Here is a 24,858-nt window from a genome sequence, read left to right on the forward strand (position 1 = left end):
AGAAAGAAAACCACTTTTGGCATGAATTGTCTGATCTGTATAGCTGAGATCTGTAAAGAATACAAAAAGAAATGCGCTATTTCTCTGAATGTGAAACTTATGGAATTTTAGAGAATTTTAAGGCACTTTTGGATAATACCATTATTAACCCACCCAAGCTTCCTATACCACCCCGTGCCCCTCCCTCCACTGGACACTTTTTCAGAAACAAAATTAAGGTCCATCAAAAAAAATCCTCTACGCTAATCAATTCATCCACACCCCTTTAGCTAACATCACACAATTTTCTTGATTTCTTCTCTATATTCTATGTTTAACCTTGGCACTGCTGTTTTCTAAACTATATTGTGTCAAAACCATTTGAAAACACAATCAACATCCATATTAAGGCCATTAGGTAAACAGAAATTCACCATCTTAAAATTTAAGAGAATAAAATTCACTCTCGTGGCATTTTAAAGTAGTACAATTGGTAGCTAAATATTTTTTTAAAATGAAAAATTCTTCAACTTGACACTTCTCCATGAATCTGATGAAAATATGGCTACACATTATGGAAAAATAAAACTCATGATATTCTTGAAAAACCGACCTCCCTGTCTAATAACAAAGGGGATGTAACATATGCATTTAGAACATATATTCTCCTGGCCATTCATGGTTCAAGACAAATAATTCTATTTAGCCTGGGATATACATTAGTCTAATACAGTGGTTCCCAACATGGGGCGTACGCCCCTCAGGGGGGGTAATTTGATTTTTAAGGGGGGCAATTAGAGAATGAGTTATTAACAGTGAATTTTTTCTAGTAAGTCTGTGTATGAGTGTGTGTGCGCGAGTTAATACATGTGTATATAGAGTATGCATACATAAAAATACTTGTGTGTATGTACATGTGTAATTGCATATGTATTGTATATATAGTGTATCACCATCATTACAACCATCAAATGGCTTTCACAATTAAATTAGTGAATTGACTGATGTAGGAAGGAACGAATGAACAAGTCCAAACGCGTAAGAAACTCGTACGAGGTCGTGCCAAAGCTGCTTTTTGCAGTAGCTTTCGGTTCTTGGTGGTGTGAAGGTGTGTACATTGTGTCATCTCTTTTAAACTGTGTATCTGTGTTTGCATGCTGTAGAAACGAATCGGCATTGTTTTACTTATTTATTATTATTAATATTTTAATATCACTTAATGTTCTTTTTTTTTACAATTTCTTAGTAATTTCTTACTCAGAGCTTTAACAGTCCTTTGGTTCTTTTATTTTTCTCTTTCCTGAATGCCATGTTCTTTGGAAGCTTGTTTAAGCCAAGTTAATGGTCTTTTAGGCTTCCTCCAGGTGAATAGGAGTTCACTTTTTGAATAATAAGAATTATATATCACCACAGGGGGCATCAGGATTTTAGAGGTGATTAGGTGGGGCATGGCCATAAAAAGGTTGGGAACCACTGGTCTAATATGCTATCAATTTTCCTTTAACATTCCATCACTGAACAGTAACATTTTCTTTAAAAATAGGACACAGGTTCCAGTCATTCATTATGCAATTGTCTTTGCATTTTTTTTTATCCTCAGTATACAGTTCTGTACAGTACAACAATCATAGACAATAGTTTGTATTAGAAGACCAACAAACTTCAGACAAGCCCAGCTGTTAAAACATAGGCACTATTCCATACTTATTCCTTCCAATCTATACTAGAATCCCCACCTACAGAGCTGCAAAGATTACATCTACTGCACCAAGTGAAAACATTGCTGCATATTGCAAGTCAGATTCTCAACGCTGTATTTTCCACATTGTGCTAGTATTTAATTACTTGGAGCACTTAGGAGGTGGTAACAATAAGCGGTACTGGTAAGGAATGGCAAATAGATTTGCAGAGATGAAATGAGGACTGCAGGCCACCAAGGCAGCTTTAAGCACTCTGGTTACATACTGAGAAAAGGCTCCAAACACCAGCTGTAGAATCATTAAGGGCAGAATATACAATGGATTCCAGTTAATTGGGCCTTTGGTTAAATCGGGACAGCAGCTTAGTTGGGCCAACTCTTAAAGACAAAAACTAATAAAGAAAATAGCCATTATTCCCTTTGTTTAATTCCTACACTGCTTAACTGGGGCAGGAGATGGTTGCGGAACAAGTTCTAACTCATATCGGATGTGCTCACTGTGCTTAGAGCAAGCAGTTTTCAAAATAGCCTCACTTGCACGTGCTTGTTTTCAAAAAGCATAACTTTTGTCCCTGAAAGTTGGCAACAAATAAGCAGTAAGACAACTCAGAACTGTTTTGTTCATTACAGTTTCAAGCATTCAAGCCAGAAACAGCTGAGAGTGAGAATGAAATGACTTCACTACTTCATAAGAACTATGAAGAATTTGAAGTTATTGACAATCATCTTGAATGTTACAATGAAAATGAAGATTTGGAGGATGCAATCATCAATACCGTTGTATGAAGGTAGTCCATTGCATGCAGCAGGTGTCTGCACTGATTTTGTTCATTTAATGTCAATCAAAAGAACGCAGCAATGCACTGGATGAATTCCTCCATTAATAACAATTAGGAAATATGAAGTTTTATAGTACTCTAGTCATTTTAATAGTGTTCAAATTTGTTCTGTATTTCATTCAAATACATTCTTTAAATGCAGTTAAACAGTAGCTCATCTTTTTTTTTAAAAATACTTTTTCCCATAAAACGTCAACTAATTGGCATAGGCACTTAATTGGGCCAAAATTTACTGATCTTGATGTGTTCCAATTAACCAGAATCCACTATATTTAGAATAATAATTACTTGCAGGATAGTAATACACAACTAAAGAAAAAATGAACATACCTTCATTCTGCTCAAATTCATCCAACACTTTGTCCAGATTAAATGCTTCAGCCTGGAAATAGTTCTCCATTTGCTAATATTCACTGCCCTGCACAATGTTCTCAGTCTGTCCAAACCTGGCAAAATATATATAAGACCACATTATTACCTTTCCCCATCAGTGTTTTTCACTTCTTTCCTATTCCAAAAGGAGTTTGTTATTTGGGAAAACACTACTGTATCATTGGCTATTCTATTCATACTTAAAATGCATCAGACTTAAGCAGAAATACTTACACTGAATGTGACAACTCCTCCATCATTTAATTCATACCAAACATGATAATGCATATATTATCATTTTAAAGTTAATTTAGGACAAGATATAATCAAGTTACAGGTGACCCAAAATTTAAAAGGATTGCTTGACCTTGCATGATGGGACTTCAAATTTTCCCAGTCTCACATGTCAGTTCAAAATCCAATGGCTTTACATTTTGGAATTTATTAAACAGTTTCAGAAGTAATCAGAACCAGGCTGACTAACACCAGTATAGGTCTTGAAATTTGTATACAATACATGATAATATAGGAGAAAAAACTGAATTAAATTAAATTAAATAAGTAGTGCAAAAAAAAGTAGTGAAGCCGTATTCATGGGTTCGATAGCCATTCAGCAATCAATTGGCAGAGGTAAAGCAGCTGTTCGTCAAAGGTTGAATGAATCACTGAGTGCGTACCTTCAGGATTCTGTACCTGCTCTCTCATGGTAACAGTAAGAGGGCATGTTCTAGATGGTGGGGATCCTTAATGATGGATGCCGCTTTTTTTTTGAAGCACCGCTGCTTGAAGATGTCTTGGATACTACAGAGGCAAGTACCCATGATGGAGGTGACGAATTTTACAACTTTCTGCAGCTAACTTCAATCCTGTGCAGTAGCCCCCAACCCCATACCAGACAAGGATGCAGCCAGTTAGAATGCTCTCCATGGTACATCTGCAGAAATTCGCAAGAATACTTACTTAATTAAAATGCATTTTTAATCAGTGATGTATTTTCTCTGCAAAATCAGAAATCAAGTATAACAAATGTCCACTGGGATTTTGAGCCACAAAGATTGATCCATTCTCATTTTGTTAAACAAACCAATATATATTAATTTATTTATATCATTTGTTTAAATGCAGCTATATTCCTCATATGGTCCCAAAAAAGAGCTTCAAGAAAGAATAGGACCAATCAAGTGCGACAGTGGAAAAGTGTATGGAGGAGGTAGCAGAGGTACTTAATGAATACTTTGCTTCAGTATTCACTACGGAAAAGGACCTCGGCGATTGTAGGGATGACTTACAGTGGATTGAAAAGCTTGAGCATATAGGCATTAAGAAAGAGGGTGTGCTAGAGCTTTTGGAAAGCATCAAGCTGGATAAGTCACTGGGTCTGGACTAGATATACCCCAGGCTACTGTGGGAGGTGAGGGAGGAGTTTACTGAGCATCTGGCAATGATCTTTGCATCATCAATGGGGACAGGAGAGGTTCCGGAGGACTGGAGGGTTGCAGATGTTGTTCCCTTATTCAAGAAAGGGAATAAAGATTGCCCTGGAAATGATGGAACAGTGAATCTCACTTCAGTGGTTGGTAAGCTAATGAAGAAGATCCTGAGAGGCAGGATTTATGAAAATTTGGAGAGGCATAATACGAGTTGGAATAGTTATGAACCTGATTTAATTTTTTGAGGATGTGACTAAAGACATTGATGAAGGTAGAGTAGTAGATGTAGTGTATATGGATTTCAGCAAGCATTTGATAAGGTATCCCATGAAAGGCTTATCGAGAAAGTGAGAAGGCATGAGATCCAAGGGAACCTTGCTTCGTGGATCCAGAATTGGCTTGCCCACTGACGGCAAAGAGTGGTTGTAGACTGGTCATATTCTGCATGGAGATCGGTGACCAGTGGTGTGCCTCAGGAATCTGTTCTGGGACCTCCTTCTCTTTGTGATTTTTATAAATGACCTGGATGAGGAAATGGAGGGAGGGGTTAGTAAATTTGCTGATGACACAAAGGTTTGAGGTGTTGTGGATAGTGTGGGGGGCTGTCAGAGGTTACAGCGGGACATTGATAGGATGCAAAACTGAGCTGAGAAATGGCAGATGGAGTTCAAACCAGATAAGTGTGAAATGGTTCATTTTGGTAGGTCAAATATGATGGCAGAATATAGTATTAATGGTGAGACTCTTGGCAGTGTGGAGGATCAGAGGGATCTTGGGGTCCGAGTCCATAGGATATTCAAAGCTGCTACACAGGTTGACTGTGTGGTTATGAAGGCATATAGTCTATTGGCCTTCATCAGCCGTGGATTGAGTTCAAGAGACAAGAGGTAATGTTACATCTATATAGGACCTTGGTCAGACCCCTCTTGGAGTACTGTGTTCAGTTCTGGTCACCTCACTACAGGAAGGATGTGGAATCTATAGAAAGGGTGCAAAGGATGTTTACAAGGATGTTGCCTGGATTGGGGAGCATGCCTTATGAGAATAGCTTGAACAAACTTGGCCTTTTCTCCTCGGAGGATGAGAGGCGACCTGATAGAGGTGTATAAGATGATGAGAGGTATTGATCGTGTGGATTGTCAGAGGCTTTTTCTCAGGGCTGAAATGGCTTACACACAAGAGCACATTTTTAAGGTGCTTGGAAGTAAGTACAGAGGAGATGACAGGGATAAGTTTTTTCTTTTTACACAGAATGTGGTGAGTGCGTGGAATGGACTACTTGCGACAGTGGTGAAGATGGATATGATAGGATCTTTTAAGAGACTCTTGGATAGGTACAGGGAGCTTAGAAAAATAGAGGGATATGGGTAACCTTAGGTAATTTCTAAAATAAGTACATGTTCAGCACAGCATTGTAGGCCAAAAGGCCCGTATCGTGCTGTAGGTTTTCCATGTTTCTGTCTATCAGAAAAAAAGGCCTCTACAACAAGAAATTGAAAGATTCATGCCTCAACTCATAACTTCCTCTATTCAACTTGAAATCCATTCAGAACCTGCATAAACAATGACAAAGATCCCTGCAGAAGCTAATCAAAAAAGCAGCCCTTGAAAATTCACACAAGCTACTGAAATAAAAATATTTACCCAATATATAATAATTTCAGTCACTGACTCCAGCCAATGAAAGCAATAAAAGAACACAGTAAAACCCATTACAGAGCATGACAAATGCACCAGAAGGATTCTTTTTCCAGAAGGATGTCTTAAAGCCATGGCTAAAATCTGCACGATGCTAGAAAACAGAAAACGCAGTGAACACTCAACAGATCAAGCAGAATCTGTGGAAAGGGAAACAGAGTTTATGCTTCAGGACAAAGATCCCTCATCAGAACTGAAAGTAGGAACATAAGCAGAGCTGAGAGGTGGGTTACTCAGTTTCTTTTTGTAAAATGGTTGAATGCTCAAGCAGCATCTATGTTTTGTGCTTACATACTTTTACAAGTGTACACGGCTGAGCAGGAGAGTAAAACAGCATTTGGCACGCTTGCCTTCATCAGTCAGGACACTGAGCACAAGGGTGGGGATGCTGTGTTATAACTATACAATATGTTGGTGACACTAACTTTCATTATTGTGTGTAGTTTTGGTCACCTGGGTCACTAATCTCTAAAAAAAAAATCACAAAAATGTTACCGGAACTGGAGGCCTTGACATAAGGAGACAAGATAGGCCAAGTCTTTATTCCCTGGAGCATAGGACATTGAGAGGTGATCTTATTAAGGTTGATAAAATCATGACAGATAGAGAAAGTGAAAAGCCACAGTATTTTCCCCAGGATGATGAGTCCAAAACAATAATTGAAGACAGAGGAAAAAGATTTGAAGGAGACTTGAGGGACAAGTTTTAAACCCCCACCCCTGCATATGAGCATATGGAACAAGCTGCTAGAAAAAGAGGTGGTGGCAGTTACAATTACAATGTTTAAAAGACATTTGGACCAGTACATGGATAGAAATAGTTTAAAGGGATAAGAGCCAAATATCTTGGATGAGATAGACTGAAGGGCCTGTTTCCATGATGTATGACTATGTTCAGCAAATCTATGGACCATTGTGCACTCTTACAGTTCTACTGAGATTATTGAAATACTGAAAATGAGAATGGAAATACAAGCTCACATTTAACACCAGCAAGACCAAGAAAATGTGTGTCAATGTCAAGGAGGTAAAGTCAGGAGAATACACACCAGCCCTCAATGAAGGAGTTAACAATGGCAAAAGAAAGCAGCTTCAAGTTCCTCAGTGTCAGCATGTCAGAGGATCTAACTTGGGCCCAATACACTGATACAATCATTAAGAGTTTAAGGAGATTTGGTATGTTAACTTTCTGCTGATGTCTGGCGGAGACCGTATTGACTACATCACAGCCCATTATGGAGTCTCCAATGCACAAGATCACACAAGGCTGCAGAAGGATACAGACTCAGCCAGCTCCATCATGGACGCAACCCTCTCCACCATCCAGGACAGCTTCCAGAGCCAGTGCCTCAAAGTGGCATCACCAAACATTGAAATCTACAGCACATTACAGCTTTTCAGCCCACAATGTTCTGCCAACCATGCAACCTACTCTAGAAACTGCCTAGAATTTCCCTACCACATAGCCCTCTCTCTCTTTTTCTCAGCTCCATGTACCTCTTAAAAGACCATATTGTATTCGCCTTTATTACCGTCACTGGCAGTGCACACCACTCATCATCAAGAACCTTCACCATTTGGGACATGCTCTCTTTGCATTACTATCAGAAAAGAGGTACAGAAGGCTAAAGACCCACAAATCAAGATTCAACAGCAACATCAACCAACCTGCAAGACACTAATTCTACCTCAGATTGCACTTCCTTCAACTTGCACTAGTGTTACATTTGCTTGTGTTGTGCATGTACAATTTATATTAATTTAGGTAATTTATGTTCATGTTTGTAGTATACTGTGCTGCTGTAAATTGACATGGCATCATACCCTACTTATGTATGCTTATGATAATAAACTTGAAATTGAACTTAATTCACTTTCAGAGTAGAGTCAAAAATGGTCCTGTTTTCTAAGAAGTGCTAATGATAATGACAAAAGGGTAGGTTTTAATGCAAGGACAAAGTAGCAACTGGAAAGCAAAAACAAGCTTGATAAAGCAATTCAAAACTACTCTGGGTCGTAATTTCCAAATATGATATCAAGGCCATTGTTAAAGTAAATTGGTCAGAATTTAAAGACAAGATAAAAACACAAGATTTAATAGACAATTTATTTTACTTAACCTGCATAATGCCTCAATGTCAAAAACCATGACAAGAGAGGGGTTGCAAATCAGGAATTCAGCAACACATTTTTTGGAAAACAAAAGAACATTTTGGTTAAAATAATTCTCTTCTGCCAAAGCACTGAAAGTATGCCACAAAAAAGTACAAAACCATATTAAAAAATCACAAAGCCTCTCAAAATGACCAGTGCTAAACACAAGACTTTCTAAAGGCATACAAAAAGTACATAGACTACCAAGCCCTTGTATTCCAGTCAGGGTAACACCTATTAGAAAACACAACCAAGTTAAACTTTGAAACAAAGTTGGATTCAGTTCTTTTTTTTATATAAAGTTATGCCAAACAATAGTTGTCAGAATTTGAGACCTATAGTAGTGTGTCATGTTTCATGAACATCCCCTCAAATGAGCAAATAAGGAAAACAAATCTGCTGGAGTCAACTATTAAGATCAAAAGTAGTACTTGTCAAAAAAGCTTTAAAGCTAGTTTTACCCAAAGATCTGACAAGTTTATCCTATGCACAAATCAAATAAATATTTGTATAGATTTAAATAACTGAAGGATGGTGGCACCAATTGCAAATTATTTGGATTTGTAGAAAATGAACATAAGCAAGACATTTATGAGGATTCCAACTCAAAGGGAAAGAATATCATGGGTATTACATCATAGTTCATGATTTGGAGCTTTCATTGACTATTCCTTATCAATAGGTCCAAATACTGGTAGATACCAAGCAACTGCATGCTTGGAGTACTTTAATAAAAAAAATACATTCAAGAAGCTGGCTTTCCTTTGACTGACAAACAATAAATGCACGCTTTCTCTGTATCATTCACATCACAAGCACAAATAGAAACAAGCCACATGGTCCAACTGGCCAATGCTGGTGGACTTCACTTCAGCTTCTGTCCTCAGATCCTATGCATCAGTGTAACCTTTTCATCATCCTCACACTTCGTACTGAAAGTCATTTAAAAAGATTTATTTAGAATAAGACTGTTTCAAGCTCTCCATTTATTTTCTTAGACACATTTTCATCGCCTCAGTCTCTGGTTTTGCTTTCCTCCCCCAAGTGCAAGCACTGTCCATTTTAACAAAATATTTAATACTGAAAAGATTTCTCTAGTCACCTTCAATCATCAAGAGGCCTTGTTTAATAAGCTTTCAGAGGCAGGTTTAATTTCTAACCCATTCTTGCAAATCTCTTCTGCCTCTGCTCTAATGGTACAGTTACTTTTTAATAATAGAATATATCAGTGTATGTGTGGGATTCTTTACAACATCTAACCCAATTTCTTTAATTTAGCTACCTTGGCTCTCATGTAACTTACTGCTCATTTATCTTTTTTTTTTAAATAAATGCTCTTAATAACCCAGACAACTATTTTAAATTGTTTTGGTTTAAATGTCCAGATAATTTCAACTACATCCCATTAGATGTAATTTAAAAAAATTAAGCAACTTAATTTTTCTAACCTGTTAATAGCCAGATAAAAAAATTGTCAATTAAATAGCCATTCTGAAAGTGCATTAATATGAAACCTATTATCATCCCATTTCACAAGTTGGTACATACAAATTATAAAACTATTTTTGTTCTGCAAAGATATATCGTTCAAGAAATTACGAACAAGAACAATCCTGCAATGAATCTTGTCTTCTTCCACCCATACTATCAATTGTTACCTTTCACTTTAATACACACTTTGTCTCGAAACCATTTTGTTACCTGTCCCCTAAAACATGCAGCATCACCTCAAAGCTTGGGAAGATCTAATTGAACATTTGTACCCTGCCTAATATCCCAGCAAAATGCAAGTAATCTCTCAAAATCAGGTCTCAAATGAATGTATAGTTCAAATGAGAACTCTTTAAAAATAACTCAAAGATAAACCTTTAAATTTTACATGGCCACTTAAAACTGTCAGAACTCTATAAACAGTATGGAGGTTTAATTGATAGGTTTAATTTTTTCCATGTAATACTTACTTTAATTATAATCCAACCTGAATCACTGAAATAATTTGCACACCTGACAAACTTAACTGCACTAGCTCTATTCAATTATCAAAAGGCCCTGTTTAATAATCTACTTGGTCCTTCAAACCTGCTGCATGGTTAACAGGCCACACACCTCACCTCTTCTGTTCTATTCTTCATGAAAACACTTCAAACACACACTTCAGTTTTAAATTACTACATCTATCTTTGAAGAGAAACTACCTTCATAGATGCCGATCAACCTACAACATTCTTACACCACTTTGTTTCTTGGTCCAGATTCCAGTATCTGCAGTCTCTTGCATCTCGTTATCTTTTATACAGGAGAATTTGCACCATATTTCTGTAAATCAGGTCTTCTGTAACATGAGAATGCCTTTGCATGCAAGATAACGAGATGGCATTTGATGGCCTGAATATCCCCATACACTTCAATACTCATCTTATGTATTGAACACTTCTATCCTTCCTTCAACACTCCATGAAACGTGATAAATACATAATGGGGCTCTCTATCATTAGCAGTATGTTGGATGTTTTCTTACCCCTCTCCCATCAACCCCAGCTCCTTTAAATTGGTATATGGATCTACCTATCCTCATGGGGATCAAGGAGAAAGTCACAAGGAAATAACAAAGTACTGATATTCATTTTGACAATACGTTAACCACTTTTAGTGAACACTTAAAAAAATTGAAGTTCATAACTTAGTACACTGAACACTACCAATTCTACTGGAAGATTACTGCAATATCGACCTGTATGGTTTATTGTTTACTTGAATGGTCTTTTGGAAGCAAAGGGAAACATTTACCAGTACTAACTCCAGTAAAATATTTACAGATTTTGAGGAAAGAATACATTGAACTAACACAAGATTAAAATCAATTAATACTTAAATTCAATAATTAGAATTGTATCCTTTGAATAAATAGGCTAAGGTACTGAAGCAAACAAATAAATGTATTAAATACTTCTACAAATTAACCAAAATATTTCCACCATTTCCACTAGTTCTGTAACTGAAAAAAACCACAAGTATTTTTTCCATACTTGTCACAATGCATTATCAGAAATTATTATTTCTACCTGCTATAAAGCTAGGGAACACACATAGATGAAGTGATCATCTTCAAATCCTATTACTACCATTGGTTATCATTTAACTTTCATTTTCTCCAATGAAAAAAGATGGAGAAAAATCTTATTTTCAATGGTTGTCAGGAAACAAACTTAACCTTGTATTTTAGAAAACAAATGTTTTTGAAGTTTAAAATATGGCTTTAAAACTACATTCATGAAGCATTTTTCTGCCTAGTCCCACTGACCCACAACTGGACCATATCCCTCCATACACCTCTCATCCATGTACCAGGCCAAGTTTTTTACCACTTCATCTGGCAGCTCATTCCACACTCCCACCACTCTCTGTGTGAAGCCCCCCCCCCCCAATGTTCCCTTTAAACTTTTCCCCTTTCGCCCTTAACCCATGTTCTGTTTTTTTCTCCCCTAACTTCAGTGGAAAAAGCCTGGTTGCATTCACTCTATCTATATCCATCATAATTTTATACATCTCTATCTATCAAATCTCCCCTCATTCTTCTGTGCTCCAGAGAATGAAGTCTTAACCTATTCAACCTTTCTCAGTAACTCAGTTTCTCAAGTCCCAGCAACATCCTTGAGAACCTTCTCTGCACTCTTTCAACCTTATTAATATCCTTCCTGTAATTTGGTAACCAAAACTGCACACAATACTCACCAATGTCTTATACAACCTCACCATAACATTCCAACTCTTATACTCAATACTTTGATTTATAAAGGCTAATGTACCAAAAGCTCTCTTTATGACTCTATCTACCTGTGTTGCCACTTTTCGGGAATTTCATATCCGTATTCCCAGATCCCTCTGTTTACTGCACTCCTCAATGTCCTACTATTTACCTTGCATGTTCTACCTTGGTTTGTCCTTCCAAAGTGCAATACCTCACACCTGTCTGTATTAAACTCCATCTGCCATTTTTCAGCCCATTTTTCCAGCTGGTCCAAATCCCTCAGCAAACTTTGAAAACCTTCCTCACTGTCCCCTACACCTCCAATCTTTGTATCATCAGCAAATTTGCTGATCCAATTTACCACCCAGGCAAGTGACCCCCCCCCCCAACAAATCAGTATACTTGTATCCCAGCATCCAAATCAGTATACTTGTTGTTAAGGGGAATGGCCACAGGGGAACCCTGCTCTGCCTGCCCTTTCCCCTTCCCTTGCCTGATGGTAGCCCAATTACCTGTGCCCTGCTCCTTTGGCATAGCTATCTTCCTGAAACTACTATCCAGAAACTCCTCATTCTCCCGAATGATCCGGAGGTCATCCAGTTACTGCTCTAGTTCCCTAACACGGGTTGATTAGGAGCTAAAGCTGGATGCATTTCTTGCAGGTGTCGTTGTCAGGGAGACCGGAGGTCATTCTCCATGACTTTCCACATCCTGCAAGAGGAGCATTTCAACATCCTGCCTGGCATTCTCTCTTATCAGAACATACCCTCATCTCTGCCTGTTCACACTGAAGCCTGTTGAGCCAAAGCCATCCCACTCTGCTCCCTCTCAAACTGCTGCCCGCTATATATGGTGGCCTTTTTTTTAAAAAAGAGACTGCGCTCTATGTCACAAACCTGCGCAGTCTAGCCTCTTTTCCCCGAGCAGTGTAAAAAAAACTCTCCGAGATTCCTTAACTCCTTCACTCTCGGCCTCTTGCTTCGATTTAAAAAAAAGCTCTCTAATCTAGCTTTAGCTCTCCTAATTTCATTCTTGAGCTCCTTTGTCGCACCCTTGTAATTTTCTAGAGCTCTAACAGTACCTAGTTTCTTGTACCTTTCATAAGCTTTTATTTTCTTAACTAGATTGTCTACATTCTTTGTACACCATGGTCCTTTTACCCTATCATCCTTTCCCTGCCTCAATGGAACATACCTATGCAGAACGCCTAGCAAATGTTCCTTGAACATTTGCTACATTTCTGCATTGTATTTGCCTGAGAATATCTGCTCCCAATTTAGGTTCCCAAATTGCTGCCTCAGCATATTTCCCCTTATTCCAATTAAATGTTTTCCCTGATTGTCTACATAAACTCCTCTCCAGTGCTCTGGTAAAGGAGATAGAGTTGTGATCACTCCCTCCAAAATGCTCTCCCACCCAGAGATGTGACACCTGACCAGGTTCATTTCCCAATACCAGATCAAGTACAGCCTCTCCTCTAGTTGGCTTATCTATATATTGTGCCAGGAAACCTTCCTGAACACACCTAACAAACTCCCTCCCATCTAAAACCCTTGCTGTAAAGAGATGCCAGACAAAATTAGGGAAGTTAAAATCACCCATCAAAACAACTCTACATTCTGCTGTGTCCAATCAAGAACAGATCAAGCTCTGCCTTAAATACACCTCAACAAATTGGCCTCCACAGCTACCTGTGGTAATAAATTCCACAACTCAACACCCTCTGGCTAAAGAAATTTCTCCACATCTGTTTAAATGAACACCCCTCTATCCTGAGGCTGTGCTCTCTTTCCTAGACTTTCCCACCATGAGAAACATCCTTTCCACATCTACTCTATCCAGGCTTTCAATGTTTTGAAACATTCAAAACGTTTCATTGAGATACACACACACACACCCACTCAACCTAAAAAACAGTCCCAACATCAACCCCTGTGAAACACCACTAGTCACTGGCAGCCAACCAAAAAAAGAATCCTTCTATTCCCCACTCGCTGCCTCCTGCCAATCAGTCAATGCACTAACCATGCCAGTAACTTTGCTGTAATACCATGAGCTTTTAACTTGGTAAGCAGCTTCATGTGTGGCAAACCTTGTCAAAGGCCTTCTGAAAGTGCAAAATAACAACATCCATTGCATCCCTTTCATCTATCCTACTTGTAATCTCCTCAGAAGAATTCCAACAGTTTCATCAGGCAAGATTTTCCCTGAAGGAAACCACGCTGACTTTGTCCTAGCTTGTCCTGCGTCTTTAGGTACTGCATATCCTCATCCTTAACAACTGACTCCAACATCTTTCCAACGACTGAGGTCAGGCTAATTGGTCTATAATTTCCTTTCTGCTGCTTTCCTCCTTTGTAAAGAGTGGAGTGACATTTGGAATTTTCCTGTCATCTGGCACCATGCCGGAGTCCAATGATTTTTGAAAGATCATAACTAATGCCCCCAAAACCTCTAATGCTAGCTACTTCTTTCAGAACCCTAGGGTGCAATTCATTTGGTGGATGACTTGCGTACCTTGGATCTTTCAGTCTTTTAAGCACCTCTCCCTTGTAATAGTAACTGCTGGTGTCTTCCACAGTAAATACTGATGCAAAATACTCATTTATTTCCACTGCCATCTCCTTGTCCTCTGTTGTTACTTCTCTGGCCTCATTTTCTACGGTCCTATATCCACTTTTTTTAAACGTACTTGAAAAAGTTTTTACTATCCACTTTGATTTTGCTTATTAGTTTACTTTCACATTTCATCTTTTTCCTTCTAATGATTATTTTAGTTGCTCTCCGTAGGTTTTTAAAAAGTTTCCCAATACGCTCTTCCCACTAATTTTTGCTTTGTTGTATGCCGTCTTGTTTTTACATTTGCTTTGACTTCCCTCGTCAGCCACGGTTGTACATTTTACCATTTGAATATTTATTGTTTTTGGAATACATCTGTCCTGCACTTTCATTTTTTCCCCAGAAACACACGCCATTGCTGCTCTGCTGACATCCCTGCCAGCAGCTCCTTCCAGTTTACTTTCGCCAACTCCTCTCTCATACCACTGTAATTTCCTTTACTCCACTAAAATACTGCTATGTCAGTCTTTACTTTCTCCCTATCAAATTTCAAATTGAACTCAATCATATTGTGATCACTGGCTCCGAAGGGCTCTTTTACCCTAAGCTCCCTAATCACCTTCGTTACATAACATCCAATCCAGTATAGCTGATCCTCTAGTAGGCTCAAGGTCAAACTGTTCTAAAAAGCTTCAACAAGCTCACTCACTTGGGATCCATAACCAACCTGATGAAATGGTTGAAATCTCCCATGATTATCATAGTATTACTCTTTTTTTTTTAAACACGCTTTTCTATTCTCTGTTGTAATCTATTATCCACATCCCAGCTACTGTTGTGAGGCCTGTATATAACTGCCATCAGGGTACTTTTGCCCTTGCAGTTTCTTAGCCCAACCCATAAGGATTAACCCATAACATCTTCCGATCCTATATCTACTGATCTGATGCCATTCTTGACCAGCAGAGCCATGCTGCCCCCTTTGCCTACCTTCCTATCCCTCCAATACAATGTGTAATCTTAGGCATTTTGCTCCCAACTACAACCATGATTCAGTGATGGCCATATCACAGCCAACAATCTGTACTAGTGCAACAAGATCATCCACCTATTTCTTATACTGTGCATTGAGATATAACACTATGAGTACTGTATTTGCTACGCTTTTTGAATCTGCATCCCTAATGCACCGATATTCACCCTCCTAGCTGCAATTATGTCCTATCATCTGCCTGCCTTTCCTGACATTCTGACTGCATGCTAGCTTTGCTTTTCTACCATCTATCCTATCCTCAAGTTCCCACCCCCCTGCCAAATTAGTTTAAACCCTCTTCAACAGCTCTAACTAACCTGCCCATGAGAACATCCATTTCCTTTGGGTTCAGGTGCAACCAATCACTTTTGAACAGGTCATACTTCCCCAAAAGCAATCCCAAAGATCCAAGAAGCTGAAGCCCTGCCCTCTGCACCAGCTTCTCAGCCACACATTAATTTGCCAAATCATCCTATTTCTACCATCACTGGCGCATGGCACAGGCAGCATTCCAGAAATTACTACCCAGGAGGTCCTGCTTCTCAGCTTTCTACCTAGCTCTCTAAATTCTTTTTTCAGGACCTTTTTGCTTTTCCTTCCAATGTCATTGGTACCAATATGTACCAAGACATCTGGTTGCTCTCTCTCTCCCTTTCCAGAATGCGGGTGCAATCCGAGTAGTCCATGATCCTGGCACCTGGGAGGCAACATACCATCCGGGTGTCCCATTCACGTCCACAGAATCTCCTGACTGTTCCCAACTGCCTGGCATATCGTAAGATACAGGTGATTTTATATTGAGCAAAGCATTTCTGTAATATTATGACCCAGGAAGCTAGCATTCTAACTGATTGCATGCCTGATGCTCAACATATTAACTAGCTATTATACGAACAACTAAGATAGTTAACAACTTATACTTCTGATGAAACACTACTTGCAATTTAGCACCGAAAATGCAAAAAAAATTATTTTCTACACAAGCATCATCTAGCTGAATGCAAAACGTAGCTAAAGGGGATTGTTTTTATATTTTTGATCCTATTTCCCATGTACTTATGGAGAGAGCAAGTTGTAACTGGTGTACATCTAGAACAGGTTTTAAAGATGGCAGAGTCAGGGCATGAAAGAAAATAACAATGAAAATTTTAAATTGGAAGTTTCAAAAAAGACCAATACCAGAAAAACAACATGATATATCTGAGAAAAGCAGAGAATGGATTTTCATAAACAGAAAGGCTAAGCCATACAGCTAGATAAGGATAATGAAAAAATAGCCTTGTCCTTCATAATTTCTTCCAATAGCTTTCCTATCACTGGTATAAGATTTTAAAATCAACACATCCAAGTCTGTATCAGTCTGAAAATCAATAAGGGGTCACAAGTTATAGTGCAGAAGTAGAAGTTTGTGCTATTAACTTACAGGTAAAAGGTAATCTCTTTATAGTTGGATAACATAGAAGGGAGTAATAATAGATTCTGGGAGGATTTTCAAGATAATTGTACAGCTGGATATCCCAAAGCACTCATGGCAGAAATGAATAATCCTTTCTATTTCATTCATCCCATTTGGTCCTGCATTTAAATTAAATTCCTACACTTAATTGTACTGAGCTAATTACAAAGTTTTACTGCTAAAATATGCAAAGACTCATTAGCGTGACATTAATGCGCACGTTTTAAAAATTCCATTTGATTACCCAATGTCTGCAGCAATTTTTTTTTACCGAAATTAACTGCAAGGAATCAAGTGGCACTCATTGCAATGTTTTATGCAAGATGGTCTAAAATTCATTTAGTAAACATTTGCCATTTACTGAACATTTCATCGTATCCCATTGCAGACACTGAAGTATATAATCTGGGCGGTCAAACTAACGGCTGTTGAAGTAACAATCCAAGATTCATCTGCCATCGCAAAGTAGACAAAATATCACAACATTGTTTGAAGACAAGCAGGAAACTTCTACATACTCAGCACCTCCCCTGCAAGGTTCCATTCCTGTGAATTGTTCATAACCTGCACAATTTGCAAATCAAAAATCTGGTCCGAAACCAAGTTCCGAGTAAATTCGTATTACCAGTTTCTCAAATACTCATATGTATCAACTGCGCAAGTCAGGCATTCATAAACTGGGGAGGGTCTGATAATGTGATCGGAATTTACCCCTCAAATCGTATTATTAATGTAAATTCTATGAGGGACTTAGCTGCAATACTGTAAAGTATCTAATTAGCTCAAATGCATATCACATAGTAACAGCTACAATTCAAAATTCCTTATTCATTTAAAAACACGTTTTGCCATCTCTCTTCGTCTTCTAATAATCCACATTTCGTAATATCAAACTCAGTCACATAGTTTTGAAATATCTACTTAAAATCAAAATCTTTAATCTTATAAACCCATTTTATTTAAATTTAGGCTATCCAGCCCATGCGAAATTAACTTCACTACCCTCTAGAATTCATATACTCTTTCTACAAAGTAGTGCGATTAGTTTTACACGCACAATGCTCCAAACTACCACAGTAATGATCTGTTTTGGTCATAAAACCGAATACTACAAAGTCTGTCTATTTTCAGCAATAACTCGGAAAAAGACAATAACGATCTTAGCAAATAATACGTTTAACATTTCAATGACGGGATACAAATCATGATTTGTGTGTTTTTTGTGTTTTCGGATCCATTGTGCTCAATTTTTAAAGCAGAGAACCTCGTGCTTCGGACAACCAAATCACAGAACTATAGTGCGAAGTTGCTGGGAGAATTTTACTTAATCTAGTAAAGATACACATTGAGTCCAATCACTGATTTCTTAATTTGTTTTGTACCCAAAAATTCTTGAGCAATCTCCAACTTTGTTTGCCAGTTACAGCAGTAAGTATACGGTGAATAATGAGAAAACTTGTAACAGGATTCTGCGGCATATTTAAGGCGAAAAAATGCTCAGCGAATCGGTACTTGGAAAATGCCAATGGAACCTGCATTTTCTCATAAGAAACAGAGCAGACTTTACACATGAAAATAGCATTTACAAGTAGGTTCGTCAAGTAAAAGTCGTGGGCCATTTAATGCCGCTTTGCTACAAGATCCACGGCACATCTTACATCCTTCAAAATAATTAATTGGTTTACTTTAATGTGTCTGCCTGGTCGGTTCATTCAACAAACACACATATTTGTGGTTTACTCGATAACGCACCCCTCCAAAACAAGACGGAACGACAATACGAGGAGAGGGGGTGGATTCTCCACTGCGACGGCCTGGGCCTACTCGAACCATCAGAGTATTTAGTTCACAAGCAGACGTCGGTCCAAGGCAGCCGCATTCTCCACAAAGCCCTCAGGCCGGAGGCAGACCAACGAGCCCTTACCATATAAACCGTCAGATCGCTGTCAGCGCTTTCTTCTTGCCCGGGACAGGCTCATCGCTTCCAACGCATTTGAAGATGTCGCCGACCGCACACTCTCGTCGCTTTTATTCGCTCTGCGTCTTTAAAGCCTCAGAGCCGCAGCAATTCCTGCTCCGCCGTCGATAGCAACTCAACAGTCATCCATCACGCGCTTGACGTTTGGAAAATACGAGCACAATCCCTCCAACTGCCAATCGCGCTGCGCAATCCAATCTGACCAATCCCCCGCCTCCTCGCCAGCAACGCCTTCGCACTCCCAACAATTTACCAGTAGCAATCCTGGAAATAATCACTACCGAGCAATGACACGTCGGGGAGAAAATACCTAACTCCAATTGGATCATAATTTACCTGCAATAGGAACAGCCAATCAAATCCATACTCTTGAACAAAGCGCTTCAAATGAAAGAATAAAAGAGCAGCGAAATCTCCAAGCTGTAATATGTTACGAGCATCGAAATTAGGTGCATTTGTTCCCAGTCTTTACTTTCTGTCTGTTAACAAGTTCTCAAACTGTGCACCCTAATTCCAAGAGTTCTAAACTTGGAATTTTGAACAGAATCTTATCAAAAAGCTTTCTGAAAGAAATTTAAGTGACAAAGGGACTCGGTCCGAAATGCCGACTGTTTATTTCCTTCCATAGATGCTACCCGACCCGCTCAGTTCCCGCAGATTTCTGCCATTTGTATTCCCTCATGTCAAAGTTCAAAATAAATGCATTATCAATGTACATGTATGTCTCCACGTGCAACCCTTGATGTTGAATAAATAAGCAACAAATATCAAGAACATGAGATGAAGAGTCCTTGAAAGTGAGTCCATAATTTGTGAGAACAGTTCTGTGATAGGTGAGTAAAGTTGAGTGAAATTTTCCTCCTGTTGTTCAAGAGCCTGATCGTTGGGGGGTAATAACGGTCCTTGATCCTGGTGGTGAAGGTCCTGAGGCTCCTGTACCTTCTTCCTGATATCAGCAGGGTGGTGAACTACATATACCTGTCTGGACACGCCCCCTGCTGACTGCTCCTGTGGCTCCTCCCACAGACCCCGGTATAAAGGCGATTGAGGTCTGAGCCCAGCCTCTCTGTCTCCAGGATGTAGTATGGTGGTCAACCACTACTTGTTCCTTCTTCCAGTCAATAAAAGCCGATATCTCGCCTTTACGTCTCAGAGAGAGTTATTGATGGTGCATCAAGCAGTGAGAAGAGAACATAGCCTGGGTAGTGGGGGTGGGTGAGGTATTTGATAATGGATGCTACACCACCACTCTATGTAGATGTACTCAGTGGTGGGGAGGGCTTAACCAGTGATGGACTGTATCTACTATATCCAATACTTTTTGAAGAATCTTCCGTTCAAGGGCATTGGTGTTTCCATACCAGACCATGATACAACCAATCAATATACTCTCCACCACACATATATATAAGTTTGTCAAAGGTTTATATGTACTGCCAAACCTTTGAAAAGCTGATGAATTAAGGGTACTGGCATGCTTTCTTCGTAATTACATCCTTTGGAATTATAACACTGAGGAATTTAAAGCTGCTGACCTTCTCGACCTCTGATCCGATGAGGACTGGCTCATAGACTTGCAGTTTCCTCCTCCTGAAATCAATAATCAGCTCCTTGGTCTTGATGACATTGAGGGAGAAGTTGTTGCTATGGGACTACTCAGCCAGATTTTCAATCTCCTTCCCACATGCTGACTTGACTTGGCTAACAATTGTGTTGTCAGCAAACTTAAATATAGCATTCAAGTTGGGCTTAGCCTCACAGTCATAAGTACTAGGCAACTAGAGCAGGGTGCTAAGCACACAGCCTTGTGGCAAAGCTGGCCTGATGGAAATCGTGGAGGAGATGTCATTGCCAATCTGAACTGACTGGGGTCAGGAAGTGAGGAAGGCGAGAATCCAGCTGCACAAGAAGGTATTGAGGATTAGGTCGAAGCTTATTGATTAGTTTTGAGAGATGATAGGGATGATGAGTTGTAATAAAAAAAACATCCTGATGCAAGTATCTCTGCTGTCCAAATGTTCCAGAGTTGAGTAAAGATCCAATGAAATGGTATCTGCTGTGGGCCTGTTGTGTCAGTGGACAAACTGGAGTGGATCCAAGGTACTTCCCATTCGCAAGTTGATATGCTTCATCACCAGCCTCTCAAAACACTTCAATACTGTAGATGCAAATGCTACTGGATGATAGTCATCGAGACAGGTTGCCACATTCTTCTTAGTCACCAGTCTAATTGAAGCCTGCTTGAAGCAGGTGGGTACCTCAGAGTGTTGAAGCAAAAGGTTAAAGATAAAGAGCATCTCAGAAGAACATCTGACTGACTATTCAATAATTCCCAGTGGCTCAGTATTTGGCTCATCTTATAGTTTGCTGTATTCTGTTTCCACTCATAGGGTCCTGGTTCCTGAGTTCTCTGTTGTTCAGCAGGGCCTCAGACACCAGGTTGCCATTTAACTCACTCGGATTTATTCTGCACATTGCCTTTTCATTCATCTGAAGCTGGTTCCTGTGCTCCATTTCACTCACTGGGGACCGGGTTCACTTTTTCCAGCTGCTTTGGTCCAGCTTCCCCTACACTCTAAAAAGTATCATTCCGCGTAACCTATTAAAAATGAATTTAAAAGAGTGTTGTGTGTAGAAATAAATGCAATTGTCCAGAATATCTGGCAATCTGCACCCTCAAATTTCCAAGCAGGCTTTAACGTTTCAATAAAACACTCTCAAGACCTTGCTGATTCCAGATTGGCAGATTTCCAAAACTATTGGTCTTTACTTATATTCATACATCAAACCTTGAATTCACTTTAATTTAAATGTTTCTTGTACTGTAATTTTCTTTTCATTGACCCAGAGTTTACAGAAAGGATGAGATACAAAATCCAATTACATTAAATGAGGCATTAAAAATAGTTTACTAATGAATTTCAGTGAATTTAAAACATTCAAAACAGAGCAGAGAATGGGGATGGGGTCCCAGTGAGCCTGATACCAAAACTTCAGGATTTCTGAATGATTGAATAGTGGATTATCCTCAGAATTCCAATTGACAAGTGAAACACAATTTCTTCATCATACTCTTATGTTTGGTCCCTTAAGGTAGTTATAGCTGGGGATGGTAATAAGAACAAGCTCCCACTACTTATTAAATGCTCCCAATGGCATGTGCCTCAAATAGCCTCTGACGACCAAGTCCAGCTCCTGGCCTTCATGTGTGGCTTAACTACAAAGCCCAGCTGATCTGTTTCTACTGACAGAAGGGGGCAAAGTTGGGTTACTGGGGCCTTAAAACCAGTTGCTTCAGGCAGATGAGGCTTGTCAACTGTGATTGGCAGCTTATCTGGAAGGAAAACACCAATCTCAAACATCTGCTGCCTTATGGCTATACCCACTCATGGGGAAGGCTTTGGAAGTAAATTCTGAGGCAAAAATCCAGAGCTGGAGTCCATAAGGAATTCCCATGTTCAGTTCAACACTAACTGTCAATCCCTGTGATGCTACTGGTGCCAAACTATATTGGTTTCTGCTGTTCCTTTGGGCTCATCCAATGCATGGAGAGGGGGGAGGTTGCTACATGGGCAACAGCTTTCCTCTCCTTATTGTACTGCCCAGGCTTACATATCTAGACTGTTAGGGATGCAACATCCATGGTTAACTCTGGCCGACAGAGACCTCAACTCAACAGTCATGCTAACGTTGTTCAATGATATTGTTCACTTCTAAATATTGTTACCTGTTTTTATACTATTGATGATGCTAGGAATAATCTAATCTCATTTTTTAGAAATGAAGGCAGATTAAGTATTAACTTCAACTGAAACATAACATTTTCCCCAAAGTGTCTTCCCTCACAAAGATTCTGTGATCAGGTGTCCCAAACAGGACAGACACCAATAACCTTTAATAGATCATATTTATTTTTTAAAATGGGCAGAAAATAAAAGAATCATGGTAACAGAAACACAAGAAACTAATGACAATAAACCTTATTTACAAAATTGATAAATTTCCCAATTATTTGTTTGAATGAGGTTGAAAATTTTTATTGTTGTACAATACCATGCAGTACACCCATTGGCTGCAAAATTTTGTATAGCACCCCTACTCTATTCTCTTTTCATCCACAAATGTGTGGATAAGCAAGGTTCCAATGCCATCTATAAATTTGCCCAATTACACCACTGCTGTTAGCCAACTCATGGATGGTGATGACTCAGTATACAGGAGTATAATGGAACATTTTGTTGCATGATACTCCAACAACCACATCACATTTGATATCAGCGAAGCCAAGAAGTCCATTGTTGACTTCTGACAGGGAAAGTCAGGGTATCATCTGCAGGTTCTCATTGGTGGAACAGTAATTAAGGCAATTCAAATTCTTGGGTATTAACATATCCGGTAACCTGACAAATAGATGCAAACACAAAGAAAGCATGTCAGCACCTCTACTTTGTTAGAAGCTTCCTGTTTCTTTTTCAATATTTTTATTGATTTCTTACATGAAAGAAAACAGAGTACAATAGGATATATAATATATATTGATTACAATATATTGGAACTACAAATATAGCCTCATTACCTCATATCCATATAAATTAAATTTCAACATAATACTGAAAAATGGTAATTTTATTGTACAAAAAAAATCTAAACCCACTACCAGAAAAAAAACAGCTGTTTGGTTAAAAAAAAGGAAAAAATCCTCATCACTTAGTAAAAACATTATTAGCCAACATCTGTGCTTAATAGCAAATCAAAGATTTTGAAAATGATTCAAAAAAGGTCCCGACAATGTTAAAAAAAAAACCTTGTCTTGGTTCAGAAATTGAACAGTGAATTTCTCTACATTTAAACAAGACATAACATCATTTAACAAATGAGTATGAGTAGGTGGAGTGGCATCTTTCCACTTAAGCAACAATGCCCTCCTGCCTATGAGAGAAATAAAAGCCAAAATGTGCAAATCATGTGTCACCAAAATAATATAATTTCCTCCAACAATACCCAATAAGGCAGTCAAAGGATTAGACTTAAAATTTACTTTAAAAAGCACCCAAAAAGTTTGGAATACTTCCTTCCAATATTTTTCAAGACTCAGACAAGTCCAAAACATATGAATTACTGAAGCTTCTCCATTGTTACATCTATCACAATAGGGAGATATATCAGAATAAAAACGAGACAGCTTATCTTTAGTCATGTGGGTCCTCTGAACCACTTTAAATTGTAGAAGGGAATGAGGTACACAACAATGAGGTATTAACCAATTTAAAACTTTTATTCCAAGTATCCTCAGAAATTGGAATCTATAAATCTCGTTCCCAGAGATTTTTAATTTTGTCCAAAGGATTATTTCTCATTCCCAACAACATACCATAAATATTAGATATGGATCCATTATGGAAGGGGTTCAAATTAAAAATTGTATCAGGTAAGTTCTTTTCTGGACTTTTAGGAAATGTATGTACTTGGGAATGCAAAAAGTCTCCAATTTGTAAAAATCGAAAAAAGTGGATTTTGGTTAGGCTATACTTAGCTGACAGTTGTTCAAATGAACAGAGACCATCTCCAACAAACAAATCCTGAAAATATTTAACACCCAATCTATTCCACTCTTTAAAAACATAGGTTTGAAAAAAGTTAGAAAAAATGGGACTTGAAAGTGAAAAACTCAATGAACTAAAATATTTTCTAACTTGTACCCAAATCCTCAAAGTGTGTTTAACTACAAAATTATCAGTTAAATTACTTAAAGATAAAGGAATTGTGGATCTGAGAAGAGAAATGATAGAAAATTTATTAAAAGAATTAGCTTCTAAAGAAACCCAGACCAGACAGTCCTCTTGATTAATATAATAGAACCAATATGTAAGATTCCATATATTGACTGTTCAGTAATAAAATCTAAAATTGGGTA

The 24,858-nt window shown here is 38.5% G+C and overlaps 1 protein-coding gene across 1 annotated transcript in view; it reads right to left on the bottom strand.

The window, feature by feature from the left end:
* The window catches only part of LOC132401902 (zinc finger FYVE domain-containing protein 9-like), a 148,510-nt gene extending 129,417 nt beyond the window's left edge, over positions 1–19,093 (bottom strand). Inside the window, exons 1-2 of the mRNA XM_059984242.1 lie at positions 18,891–19,093; positions 2,848–2,963 (exon numbers count right to left, since the gene is read on the bottom strand). Coding sequence (XP_059840225.1) covers positions 2,848–2,917 — 70 coding nt within the window. The 5' untranslated portion in view covers positions 2,918–2,963; positions 18,891–19,093. The remainder of the gene's footprint in view (positions 1–2,847; positions 2,964–18,890) is intronic.
* Between the last annotated feature and the right edge of the window lie 5,765 nt (positions 19,094–24,858).

The sequence above is a fragment of the Hypanus sabinus genome, chromosome 11 (assembly GCF_030144855.1).
Source record: "Hypanus sabinus isolate sHypSab1 chromosome 11, sHypSab1.hap1, whole genome shotgun sequence".
NCBI classification, from domain to species: domain Eukaryota; kingdom Metazoa; phylum Chordata; class Chondrichthyes; order Myliobatiformes; family Dasyatidae; genus Hypanus; species Hypanus sabinus.